Here is a 13,905-nt window from a genome sequence, read left to right as displayed (position 1 = left end):
GAACCTATCATGTATAGCAGTGCTCTAGAAACTTCTAAATGAAGCAAAAAGTGATTTTAGTGATAAGAATAATAGTGCAAAAGAGTTTTTCGATAAAAGTTCGCATTCAACTGATTCTAATATGTATTTTTAAACATAATTAATATTTCTAGTGATAATGTATTTTGAAAATTTTATAAAATATATCTATATACCAAGATTATATATATATATATATATATACAAAAGTATTAGAATCAAGTTAATAGGAAATACAAAAATCAAATGAAAATTAAACCAAAAAAAATTATTAAAAAAATATTAAAAAAAGAATCCGGCCTGAAGACTTTTTCAAGGGTCACAATCAGGCAGGGATTCAAATAAAGGGATTTTTTCTGTGAGGACATACAGACATTGTCTAATAATGATTCCTCGTGACCCGAAAATCCCCTGAAATTATGCTCAAGAGATATACCATTTTAACAGAAAGGAAATACAAAATAACAAATTAGAAAAAAATAACCACAACAAAGTAAAAATACAATAACAAAAATAACAATAAAAACAAAAACAGCATTAAAATTAAAATTAAAAACGAAAAGGCCAGACATACCATCCAACAGTCAAGGAAACTTTAAACAATCGATTGTGATTTCCTGTTTTTAAAAAAGTTAACGGTAAATTATGTAAACAGAGGTAGGCACCCAGCGCCATCTATTGAGTGATCCAATATTCAAGTAAAGTTCTATTTTTATTTAAGCCAAAGGATTAATCCCAAACCATACCCTGTTTAATTAAAAAATTGACATTACAGTAATTTCTAGGAAAATCATTTTTAATTAAATTTTTAAGGAGGATATTTGATGCTTCAATATAAGAATTTTTATTATTGCAAACCCTTTTGATCCTGTTAACTTGTGAGAAAATTAGATTTTTGAAAATTTTAGAGTTTAGATTGGAATGGTAGTTACATAGTTTTGTTATTTTAAAGTTGAAATCATCCCTTTTATCGTATATACCAACTATTGTTTTATCATTAGCAATTTCGATTTTTAAATCCAGAAAGGTAGCCTCAAGTTGATTTTTATTTGTATCTTTTAGAATTAAATCTTTTGGATAGCAATTAGTAATAATATTAGTATTGTCGAAGTTAATCAAAAGTAGGTCATCAATATATCTCCACCCGTTTATTAAATTATATTTAATTATTTTTTTCTCATAGTAATGCAGGAAAATATTAGCTAAAGCACTTGAGAAAGCTGTCCCCATTGGAATGCCCTTGACTTGTTTATAAAAATTAATCCCATTAAACACGTAATTTTCAGTAATATTAAAATTACATAACTCAAGCCAGTTATTTTTAGGAATGATATTTTCATTTAAATATTCGTCATATATAAAAGTGCAGACCTTTATTAATTTTTCATGAGGTAGATTAGCGTATAAATTTTCGAAATCAAAAGTATTAAGTTTATTAATGTTGTTATCTTTAAGAAAATCCAATACTTCTTTGTTACTAGAAATAATAAAGTTGTCTTCATTTTTTTTAATATTTTTTTAATAATTTTTTTTGGTTTAATTTTTATTTGATTTTTGTTTTTCCTATTAACTTGATTCTAATACTTTTGTATCAATTCATCTGTGTTTTAGAAGTAGCTGCAATTGCGCTCTCTAAATACTACGAAGTTCCTTTTTGGTTTTAGTTTAAATAGGTAATAAATTTTAGTTGCGATTTCGAAACTGTTTTGTTTCGTTTTCAAACTTTTTCTTACTTTAGATTGGTTACTATATATATATATATATATATATATATATATATATATATATATACTGAATTTATAGGTTGATTTTTATCCTAGTTCTTAACCTGCATGTTTAAAATGCCAAAGAAAACCTCGCTATGAAAATCACACAAGCCGATAAAAAAAAGGGTCAATTTTACCCATTTCAATTTTTATTTTTTTATTTTTCATATAATTGTTGAATTTTACATTATATTGTCTTCTATATACTTTCATATACTGTAAAATTAAATGTGATGTAAAAAGTAAAAAGTTTTTTCAAGAATATTTTTTCTTTTAACATGTACGTATGTAACATGTAGAAAATGTATGTTCCAACGCATTTACTTTTTTTGAATGATTATATATTTTGAAAAATTGCTAAAACATATCTATATATCAAGAGAAATGTCCTCAAAATATATTGACAGTTTTTCATACTAATACATTCATTAGAAAATTTAATTTGAGTATAAATGAAATGCGGTCTCGTTGACCGCACCTCCCCAGTTAAGGATTAATAAATCGCACGAAATGCAAAGAACAATTTTGTACAAAATTTTTAATTAGTATATATCACTTCTCTCAGATTACGATTAGGATTTTAATTAAAATTTTATGAACTGGTGTCCAAAATTAAAATAACAAACGCAAAATCTCTTAAAGCTACAGAAATTTTTGGTTCATCGTAATGATCATTGGCGCAGACGAAAGAGGCCTTGTCTATTGGTGGTTGTGGCTTTGCCCCACAACAAACGGGCTCTGCTATGCGATTCTATCACAGGAAAAATATTATAATTGACATTTCTCAAAAAAAAAAAAAAAGACCTTTTATATTAGGAATTTGTATAATGTCTGTCTGAAAATTATTTTTCTTCTCGTTACATCAAGATTGCGAGAAAGCCATGTAACCATTATCAGCCCATGTTATCGTGTACTCAATGCCAGGTATCATTTCTATGCTGATGTTACCTGCTCTTGGTGGTCTAGGTCTGGCCTCTTGGCAATAATACTATTTATTTGTAATTCATTTAACAACCTAAATACTATTTTGATACCGCTTGCAACGACTGAGCAGTATCCGCTTGGGATTTTTCAACTTAGCCTAGAGTAAGTCTAGGGTTCTCCATTTCACTGAATCATCTAAACTATTAAGATAATTCCTTATCACTGCACTCAATCAAGCTTGTGGTTTTGAATGGAATATGGCCAACATTGCTAATGAAATATCTATATTCTTTGACACTCGGATTCCATATTTTGGTACTCGATTTACTTAACAACACTTACTTTGAACATCACCAAACAAACTAGAAGTCAACATTGTATTACTTCATAAAATAATTTAATTCAGAAAGCAGAGGCAATATTTATTTAAAATTGTATTTGAAAACATAACATCAAGAGAATGTAAATATTATATTTGAGTTATTACAGTATAAACTAATTTATTTATAAAAACAATTAAAAATTTTATATTAAAAGTTAATTTTTAGCTATGATATCATTACAGAAAATTTAATAATATATCACTTTTATAAAAAATAATGTTTTTGACTATTGTTATGTACTTTTAAATAGAAAAAAAAATCCCTTCTAATTGTCCAGAAAATCTATACAAAAATGACTGGTTCAAAATATCATATCAAAATATGATATCCATTTATTTTGAAATAGAAATTCAGTAGGTATTCAGAAATTCTAAGTAACTACTATTATGCTTCAAATGGTGTATAATAATATTGCAAAACTTCATTTGTTTTATTTCCTCCAGCTGCATTTCCTCGGTCATTGATGATATTAAAATAGGGAATTTCAAATCCTTTGGTTTTCACTGTTTTAAAACATTTTTAAGGAGAAACATTAAGTTAAAAATATTGAATTCAGAATAATGAAAGCATCGGGAGTTACTGAGAGTAATTTTATACGAGGATCATGAAACTAGTAGCAAACTTTAATCGCAAAAGGCAAACTACATAAATAAATTTTAAAAAATAATTGAAGCCGCTTCCGTTTGTGCCATGAGATAAGGATAAAATACTGAGATTAAACAGGTGTGTTATCCTGCTTTATAAGAGAATTTTCAGGGATAAAGTATAAAGTTTATTCTGAAAAATAGAAGATAAATTCTGGGCTATAAAATAAAACTTTCCCAAATTACATCTTTTCTACATTAAGTATGTGCAAAGATAATAATAGGAAAGAACTGAATACTGACAAATGAATAAGTTAGGAAATAATTTCTTTTTAGTATAAAATTGTTATTTGTATATTCCATGACTGTTCCTTTCTAGTTAAAAACGATCAAACGGATTAAAAGTTCAATTTAAAAAATAATTTTTAGACTGAATTCGAGGTTTATTATTACATCTATCGATGAAAGATTTATCATTTAAATGTAATAATATACAAAATTTATTTTATACTTTAATGTTTTGAATTTAGATGCGATAGATTAGATGAAAATATAATGAATTTTATAAAATGAATGACATATTTTCAGATATAAATCATTTCTTAAAGTTTACAAGTCCAACCCACAAGCGTCTACGAAACTACACAATGTTTATGTAAACAACCTGGTGAGATATAACTAAAATTAATTGATTTATTGTTAAAATGATTCCATTATTTACTTATATAATTCATTAAAAATTCTTTTAGTATTATGTTCATACAAAAACTCAAGCACATTTTTTGAATTTAAACATATATAATGGCAAATAGTAGATTAATAGTCATCAATTCTGAGAAATCAAATAATGCTTAGTTGAATTCTAAGTAAATACTCATAATTAAAAAGAAATCCTTGACGCTTTCAAAAAATATTTTTTGCAAGAGTTCTCTAAATAAGAATTTTTAATATTCCCTACTAAAAAAAATGCTATTTTTCAATAATAAAGAATTCTTTTCCGCTTTCTTCTATTAGGTGAAATTGCATTAAATCTTTTATCTAAAAGATCCAATGTTTTTCATCAATAATTTGAAATGTCTTTAACTCGCATTAGATTTTTAAAAAATTCCGGAATTCAAAGAATTAAATTTATATTCAAAACATTTTTCTTACTAAAAATGGCAAATTGAATTTTCCTTCATTTTGAACAATCGTTTGGCAAAAAATATATAATGTCATTTTGATGCAACGGTTTGAAAATGAGTTTCAATAGGAAAATAATTAGATTTTTTTTATTTTATTAATTTCTTCAATGGAGCGAAGTAATCATATTATCGAAAGAATGTTTGCTTTAAAGTTCTTTATTTCTTTTTTTTTTTAACTTTAAATCACATCAGTCGTTCATTATCGAACATTTCTTTTTGGAGTTTTAGTTCGAAGAAGGCACATAATTATTTAGTATAGAGAAATTTATGTTTAATGGGTTAAGAGCATACAAATTCAGAGAGATGATTTATTGAAAATAAAATAATCGCTCAGTTTTGGAATTATTATAAATGTATCTTGCAATAATTGCTTTTCGTAAAGTGCGTACATTAAAAATAATCCTATTTATCACATAATGCGAATTTAAATGCAACACAGAAGCAAGGAAATGAAATGGATTCTTAATGGATTGGACAGAATTATTAAATTTGTTTTGAACCACATTCAGAGTTCTAATAGAATGATATACCAACTTTTAAATTTCTTATTAATTTTAAAAAGATCTAATGAGAAAATACAAATATCCTGATTTTCTACGTACCCATTTAACAAATAAATAATTGTTGTCCAAATAAAAAAAGTGATATTTAAAATATTGCAAAATGAACTAATTTCACAGAATCAAACTATGAAAATAATTACACAGCATTTATTAGTTTATACGAAAGAGGTAATGAAAATATGTCTACTCGATCACAAAAGACATTGAACAAATTTTTATACAAATAGTTTTTATAAGAACAAATTACCATAACATATATATATTTTTAACTAAAAAAACAGAAAACAATATTATAAAATGCTAATAAAAATTATGGCATTTAAATCATTTTTAAATCCCTCATCATTTAAACATACATAACTATTTACAGATGAACTGTTAAGTTTGCATTGATATTTATTAAGCGATTAACCTACAAATAATTACCTATTAATAAAATTCAATCTGTCTCAAGTTAGGAAAATTATGCTGAAAAATACCTATTACAATATATTAATTTTGACATTAAGTGGGAAAATTCTATTTAAAATATATTTTCATGTTTCTTTCTCTCTGAGAATTGTCGTTTTATATTTTATAAATTTTCACAAAATAATGTAATTTTTTACATAATTAATTTAATAATTTGATGAATTTTCACATCCGTTTTTCTCAGAATTTTGCCAAAAACTCTAAGAAAAAATTATTATACTGCAGTATTTCATATATCATTGATGTATTTGAAACTGAAGTCACATAACCCTATCACAGAATGCACTTAAATATATGTTTAAGTTCAATTATCAAATTTAATTGTTTCGGAATTTCTAATCTTGATTACGTAATCTACGATTTCGATAAACTATAAAAAATAATTTCTGATAATATTTCGTAGAGTATTTTTACTTTCCTAGAGTATTTCGTAGAGTATTTTTATCATAATAAGATTGATTTTTGGAAAAAAAAAATTGCAAATTTTATATGAATATTGCTGGAATTTTCTTTTTTATCATTAAATACTATGTACTGATATAAAATTGCATATTTTATAAAGTTATTTAAGTAAAGTTTTGTGAATGATTCTCAAAAAATAAATTGTAAGAATTAAAAAAAAAAATCTTTGCGAATAACAATTGTTTTAAAAGTCACATTACTTTCCTTTATAGTTGTATTTACTTGATTGAACACCAGTTTTATTAGTTGCATTCGGCAATGATTTCTCAGAATGCTTTTAATGTATGTATTTTGTATGTAATGTATTTTGTAACCTAAATTCTGGCTGCAAGAAAATATAAATAAATATTTTTAATCATCAATCATAACCAAAATTCCTATAAAATAAATTTTTCTCTATTAATTTATTCTATATTTATTTTCTATTTAATTATTTGCAATTATTATGATAGGAAAATAATATGTTTCACTATATAAAAATATTTCAGCCGTTCAAAATATTATTTTAAGATTAAATCAGTTATTGTTATTCATTATTAAACAATAGTCTTGCATAACAAAAAGACTATTGTTTTGTGAATCAATTAAAATATTCCATATATTTTCGCCTTTTTTCTTATAAATATTTGAAAACCTACACATATTATGTCTTTGAAAACATTAAAGCACAATTAAGTGAAATAACCCCAATGGTTCTTCTTCTTCAATTCGAAACTGAAAACAAAAACGTTTTAAATGCATTGTTTTATCTATTATTAAAAAAAAAATAAAAATGAAAAGATTACTAGAAAGCAAAAACGTAATTAAAATGCAATGAAAGCATATAAATTACGAAAAATAATAAATCATACATATTTTAGAAATTATATTCCAATATCATTTATGTACAGTTATTAGGTTGATTATTTCTTTGCTAATTTACAAAAAATTAACTTTTGGAAAGCAATTTTAAAATGAATTCTTATTTATTTGCTCTCATTCAGTTTTCTTTCCACATATTTCCAGTGTTTTGAACAATTATATAATAGAAAAGAAATTAATAATGTGGAAAATGAAAATGCGAATCAATAGAAATTAATTCTACCAAACAACGCAGTTGTCCTAAAATGATATGTTGAACTATAGTTTTTGTGTTGTATTGATTACTTTAGAATTTAATAATTTACAATTCACCATTTCGAATTAATTTCAATCTAGAATTTCGGCTTTTATGCTCTTTTCTAAATTTGCCTTCCCATATCTTCTTATATTTTTCTTTCTTATATGTATCGTGGATATTATATTTATATCTCTGTTTAACGAGAAGTGTAGGATTAATCACTGTAGTGAGCTCTGGTTATTGCAAACCGTTTCAAATGCACAAACTGAAAAAATTCTTCATCCTATTTCGATAATTTAATTCATTGTTTTAAATCAAGAAATATGTATTCAAAATTTCAAACCCTGATAAAAATTGAAAAAAAAAAAAAAAATGGTTTTGTAGGAACAGGTTGTGAGTAACGCAACTCATCATCGCAAGTTATTGTGGTTCACACGTAACTAAATATTATAAATAATTATTAATGTTTTGTATTTGTTTAATTGTTATAATTGTTCATGTTTGTTTTTGAAGTAATTGCATCAAAAATATTTTATATATTATTTGGTGTTAAATGAAACTATTTTTCTGCTGTTGCATATAGCAACGAGGATTATGTTTTAAAAAATAAATAGAACGAGTGAGATGCTCGCCGTTGTTTAGATTTGACGTAGTTTGTGTTTTTATTTTAATTTCTTTAAAATACTTTAAATCGTTGGTCATAATATCCTAAAATAAGAAATGTTTATTTTATGTATAGAGCGTTTACAATCTGCACATTAAAACGCAGTCATGCGCCGATAGTTTCATTTATTTTTCTTATGATAGTATGTTATTAAAATTTAAAATTGATTTGTCTTTAATGTTGGAAAAAGAAAGTGTGTAATATCTATTAACATTTTTCTATATTAAAATTATTATGTCATTGAAAAATACAGACTGAAGAACTCATTTTATTTTACATCACGTCGTGTGTTTTTATAAATGAATATCCCTACTTAGCAAAGCTATTTCAAAAACCTTGTTCTTCTTCGAAAATTTCAAATAGCAGTTAAACGTTTAAATTCAACACAGGTATAGGCGTTCATTTAAACCCTTCCAACGCAAATGATATCAAAGCAATATAATAATTCATCAAATATTTTTTCAGCATCTCTCAGGCGGCGCTTCGAAAGCCTGCAAATATACATATCTTAAAGTCATCAATGTCTTTTGATAGCGAAGGAGTAAACCCAACAAAAAATTCTAGTGTCGCCATACACGTATACCAGCATCGCTTCATAGTTTGACATCAAGCAGGTGCAAAAAATTCCTGTGATGAGATATCGTATTGCTTTGATATCCTTCGTATTTCTGGAGGAGCTCACACTGTACAGTTACAACTGTGTTGAATTTAAAACTACGGCACTTATTTTTAATTTCGGATGCAACATGCCTGTATTTTGTTTTTTTTTCTTTTAAAAGACATATAAAATTGGGATATTCATTTATAAATAACCTACATAATAATGCTATTGTCAAAAACTAAGTTCAAAAATCCAGTATAAAACTTTACTTTATATTTTAACATTATTTAGCGTATGTGTGGTACATTTCTGTAGCATTCAAAATAATTATATCTGTCGAAGGTTTTTTTTACTATTTTTATCTAAAGAAATTACTTTTTTTGAACTTTTGTTCCATGCAACTACTTAGTGTTTACCTTTAGAAGATTTTGTAATAACATTCAAAGAAAAAGAAAAAGAAAAAAATTGAATTTCTTATAATTTAATTTTATTATGAACAACGCGTCTTTGGGCACCAGCTGGTACGTTGGATATACTAATTATATTTAATTTTATTTGTGTCATTTAGTTATAACTTCATGTCCAGAATTTCGTCAAATTTAAAGTCATTAAAGCCCTGCTGTTTTAATTGACTGAGTATGTGCTCTTTTCATTGTGTTTGTAAACCGTTTTAATGAAGGCCATTCTTATAAAATCACAGTGCTATTAAAAATGTAAATTTGCCGTTACAAATTTCGCGGTATACTTTATTCTTTCGTCATGTTAACACATTAAACTGAATCTTTCTTCTTTAGCTTTCGAAATGATAGAAAATTACACGGTTGAATTGATGAAAGAATGTAAATGGTTTGAAAATCAGGGCAGCAATGTAATCTTTTAAAAGAAATTAGCCAAAAGAAATTAAAATTTACCAAAATTTAGGAAAAAAATTGGAAGAATATTAAATTAGTTTTATTGGAAAGATATATATATATTACAAAATACCGTAATTCAACTTAATATTTAAATAATAAAAATTTCAAAAAAATCAGCTATTTTCACCGTCTAAGATATATATGAGGAAAATTGGTAGCTGTCATTAAATGGAATGTCCTGCATAGCACCAGCACTCAAATCAACACACATACATCCATCATCATTATTAACAAAGATAAAAATGTAGAATTTAGGGTTTATTTTTTTGAAAATTTTCGTCACTTTTCACAAAAATAAATACAACACGTGACTATAGATTTGCTATTCATTTCCAATTTTATATTTTGACAAAAGTCTTCTATTTATTATTCAGAAAGATACATTTATTGCAATTTTAGTATTTATCAAAATGAATTCTTACAACTACTTAACAATGTAAATGTTGTGAAAAACAAAATTGAGCAGAATGTTTCATAAACATAATTTTTAAGAATGATTTTGGTGGCAGCAAATTTAAGTAATGGGCTGGATTTAAAATACACCCATGTTCTAAGCTCAAATGCTCAGAAATATCATCATGAAATGACTCATTGTATTACATGGTGAAATCATGTTGAAGAGCAATGGACTCAAAAATTATATCGATCAGGATATTCATATATATTATTTTTTACATTTTATAATAGAATGGGTTTGAAAAAAACATGAAAGAATGTAAAAATGCATAGCATGAATAAAAAAGAGGATTAACGTATTTTAAGATCATTTAAAAATTTAAAAATTGATAAATCTCAGACCAAAAATTGAGAAAAGATTCTGCATACCAGATTATTGATATGTGCAACGTGATGAACTGAAATGTGATTAACGTCAGAAATAATTGTAATTAATCAATGTTAATTATGTCATTATGAATATTATCTATCAAAAATGGTCAGCTACCTTTTTAAAAAAAATTTAAATTATTATATTTTTATGAAACAATCCTAATGATTTTCAATGAGTATGCAAATATTTGACTTGTATTACTCTTTCGTTAGCATAACATTTTTTTGGTGAATTAAAAAAAAAAAAAAAAAAAAAAAAATTGAAGAGAACTTTACAAAATTCTGTTTGATAAAATTAATTTAGCAAATATTTAAGAAGTATTAATGTTTCTCATATGGCGCTGTATTTAAGATTTATTATTAAGATTTTATCTAAAGCGCATGATATTATGCCTATTGTTCTACAGATATGTTGATAGTTTTGCAAGAGATATAGAAACTTTATATTATAATCTGTATCACTTTAAATTGATAAACAGTGATCAAATAAAATAATTCTGACAGTCAGAATATATACGGTCATTTGGAATTGATTCATTAATTCGCTAAGCAATAGAAAATTGCAAAAAAAAAGCACGATTTCAATTTGGTGCGAAATATTATTCATTAATATTTTAAAAAAGTGAAAACAGTCATCATAATTTATACAACGAGTTTAATTATGTATTCTAAATATGCAGTAATTCTCACAAAATTTCAGACGAATGTTACTTCTATGAAAAAATAACCCATTTAAATTATTTATTCAGCGTGAATCATATAAAGATCCATCCTATTTACTTTTAAAAACAGGTTTGATGATAAATCAAATTATCTGACAAAAAGAATCCAAATCGAATGGCGATTATATTCTTGCAATTCTATAGCAAAGATTTATTTTAAACTTAGTAAAACAATTACAAAAAGTATATTACACTTTTAATCTAATAATTTAGCCACATTATTGGCATATACTGAATATCAAAAAATGATTCGAATTACTCTCTGGTTGTCTAATTATACTCATGGTATTCTTACCCATTTAATTAGAATTCCAACAATCAAAAGAAAATGAATGATTTTCAATTCAATTGTCATATTATAAGGCTATTCTTTCTTTAATTTTAACCCTACTTAATATTTTTACCTAATAAAAATTTACATATAAACTCATTTTTAATATGTTTAAAAATATAAAAAGAAGCCTTTTAAGTGCAACACATTTATTTTTATATCATTCAACGTTACAAGATGTGCTCTTCAATAGGCCTTGAACTTCAGTCGAACCCATTTTTTTTAATATAAAATGAGCTATCATTTCAGGATCATAGAGTTTCATTCTGAAAGTTTATGCATTTTAATTTGCACATTTTTTGCATGAAATTGAACAATATGCGGTCAGTTAGTTACCAATGCAATTTAGGGTGAATTTATTAATTTTGAAAATTTTTAAGTTTACTTTTCTATAACGATTTACAAAAATTGTCGTGCATTTAAAATTATCACACCCCAAGAAATGTGACACTACTATGCAATGTACATGATTATATCTTTCAAAATTGCATCACTTTATTTATTATAGATTTATTAATCTTAATGAATGAAAAATCGATACTTGTTCAGTAACGTAACATTGTGGGATAAATTTCAGCAGCGATAAACACTATTTACTGAAATTTATCTCGCAATCCACATAGATTTCAGATTATGGTATTGATGACGATTAACATTATATTATAGAATATAATTATTAGTACTTTAAAAATCATAACGCAAAACTACAATGTTCTCTTACCTCTTTTCCAGATGATGCTGTCAAACGGATATCCACCAAAGGGGCAAAGTACTTTAAATACTCCTCCCGCCAAGGCAGTCAAGTTATTTAGCGGTCGAATAAACAGAGAACCAAATACATTCAATCTTCTGGAGTGAACCGCTTTCCCAGCTTCATTAAACGCTGTACAAGAGTAGACACCACTGTCCGTCACATCCGCTGATGTAATGTTCACGTAGCTGATGACGTCCCCACTACCACTCAGATAGGTACTCACCAAGACACCTGGTCGAGTGGACAGCGTCCAGATGCCATCTAAAGTCCATTTCACTTGAGGGGCAGGATTGCCATTAGCGATACATATTAGTGATACGAAGCTTCCTGGCCTCACGGTTTTCTCAGGGAAAGCTAACTTAAACTGAGCAGCTAAATCTATTGGAAAATAAAAAAAAAGTAATAAATCAAAATTTCTGAATCATCTTTTAACAAAATTAAAATAAAAACAAAATATAACAGGGTTTTAAAAAGTTTTGGTTTTATAACAAATTTGTTTTAGATATTTTTTGTAAATTAATCATAAAATGCGAACTTCAAGATTTCTTCGTATATTTCAGAACAAATTTTTAAGAATGAAGAGAATATACTCAAGCTTGTTTTAATTTTTCTAAAAGAGAAAAAAAAATCAATTTTTCCTTTCATTTTGTTTCAATTACTAGGAAGAAGGCGACAATTTTTATGAATGTATACTATTAGCATTTAATTTAAATACACAAATTATAACATATAAAACCTTTAAAATATTTTTATTCACTTCCTGAGATACATCATATATAAATTAGTCATTAATAAGAATTTATTGTTTTGAAAATTTAATTTAGAACTAATAACTTCTGATGAATATGATTTATAACTTAAAATTGTAAATGTCATTATTATTTAAACCATGTTAACTTGCAATATTATTCAAAATATTTTATTTAAATCTTATGGGAAAAATTAAAATTAATAATACCTATTAAAATAATAATAAAAAAAAAACACGAAAAAATAAAACTTCAGAATACTTAACAAAAAAAAAATTAGGAATGAAAAAAATCAAATTTATAATTCAATAATTTATACCATGCACCCATATATTATTTTATGTATGATTTCATTTTATTAATTTCATATTAATGTGAAATTCTCAAATTTTAATGCTGTTTTAATGAACTGTATTAGCAATGTTCTAAAAGTGAAATCTATTTTTAGCACCTATATATAAATGAATAAATACTAGACTGTGTTCCAACTAACTCATTTCATTCGGACAAATAACAGCAAATTCACCAAATAACATCTATATAAATGTAGTCCACCCACTCCTATAAATCTCAACAGAATTGAGTTTACTTTTTCTTTTGTAATTTTTGTAATAAAGATCTTTCTTCGATTCCACTAGCTAGAAACAAGTTTTAAATGAGGTTACAAAATAAAGTTGAAAACGTTCCCTTAGTTTGCATTCTTCCATCCCTTGAGTTAACGTTCCTAATTTCGAACGAAATTTCATTTTTTAAACTCGCTTAACTGAGCGGTGTATCATAATCTTCCTTCATATTAAGAACATAAAGTATAATAACACCCAAACTAGTTGCTGAAAGAACCTGGCATAGTATCAAACTTATTCCATAAGCAGTATTTACGCAAGATAC

At 25.6% G+C, this 13,905-nt stretch overlaps 1 protein-coding gene across 2 annotated transcripts in view; it reads right to left on the bottom strand.

Annotated features, from left to right (window-relative positions):
* LOC129981891 (cell adhesion molecule Dscam2-like) overlaps positions 1–13,905 on the bottom strand; it is a 464,610-nt gene that overhangs the window by 250,354 nt on the left and 200,351 nt on the right. For both annotated transcript variants that reach the window (XM_056092937.1, XM_056092938.1), the window contains exon 7: positions 12,236–12,646. In XM_056092937.1, the coding sequence (XP_055948912.1) occupies positions 12,236–12,646 (411 nt within the window). The remainder of the gene's footprint in view (positions 1–12,235; positions 12,647–13,905) is intronic.

The sequence above is a fragment of the Argiope bruennichi genome, chromosome 8, assembly GCF_947563725.1.
Source record: "Argiope bruennichi chromosome 8, qqArgBrue1.1, whole genome shotgun sequence".
Taxonomy (NCBI): Eukaryota; Metazoa; Arthropoda; class Arachnida; order Araneae; family Araneidae; genus Argiope; species Argiope bruennichi.
Note: the sequence above shows the minus strand (reverse complement) of the source record. Positions and strands in the feature narration are given on the sequence as shown.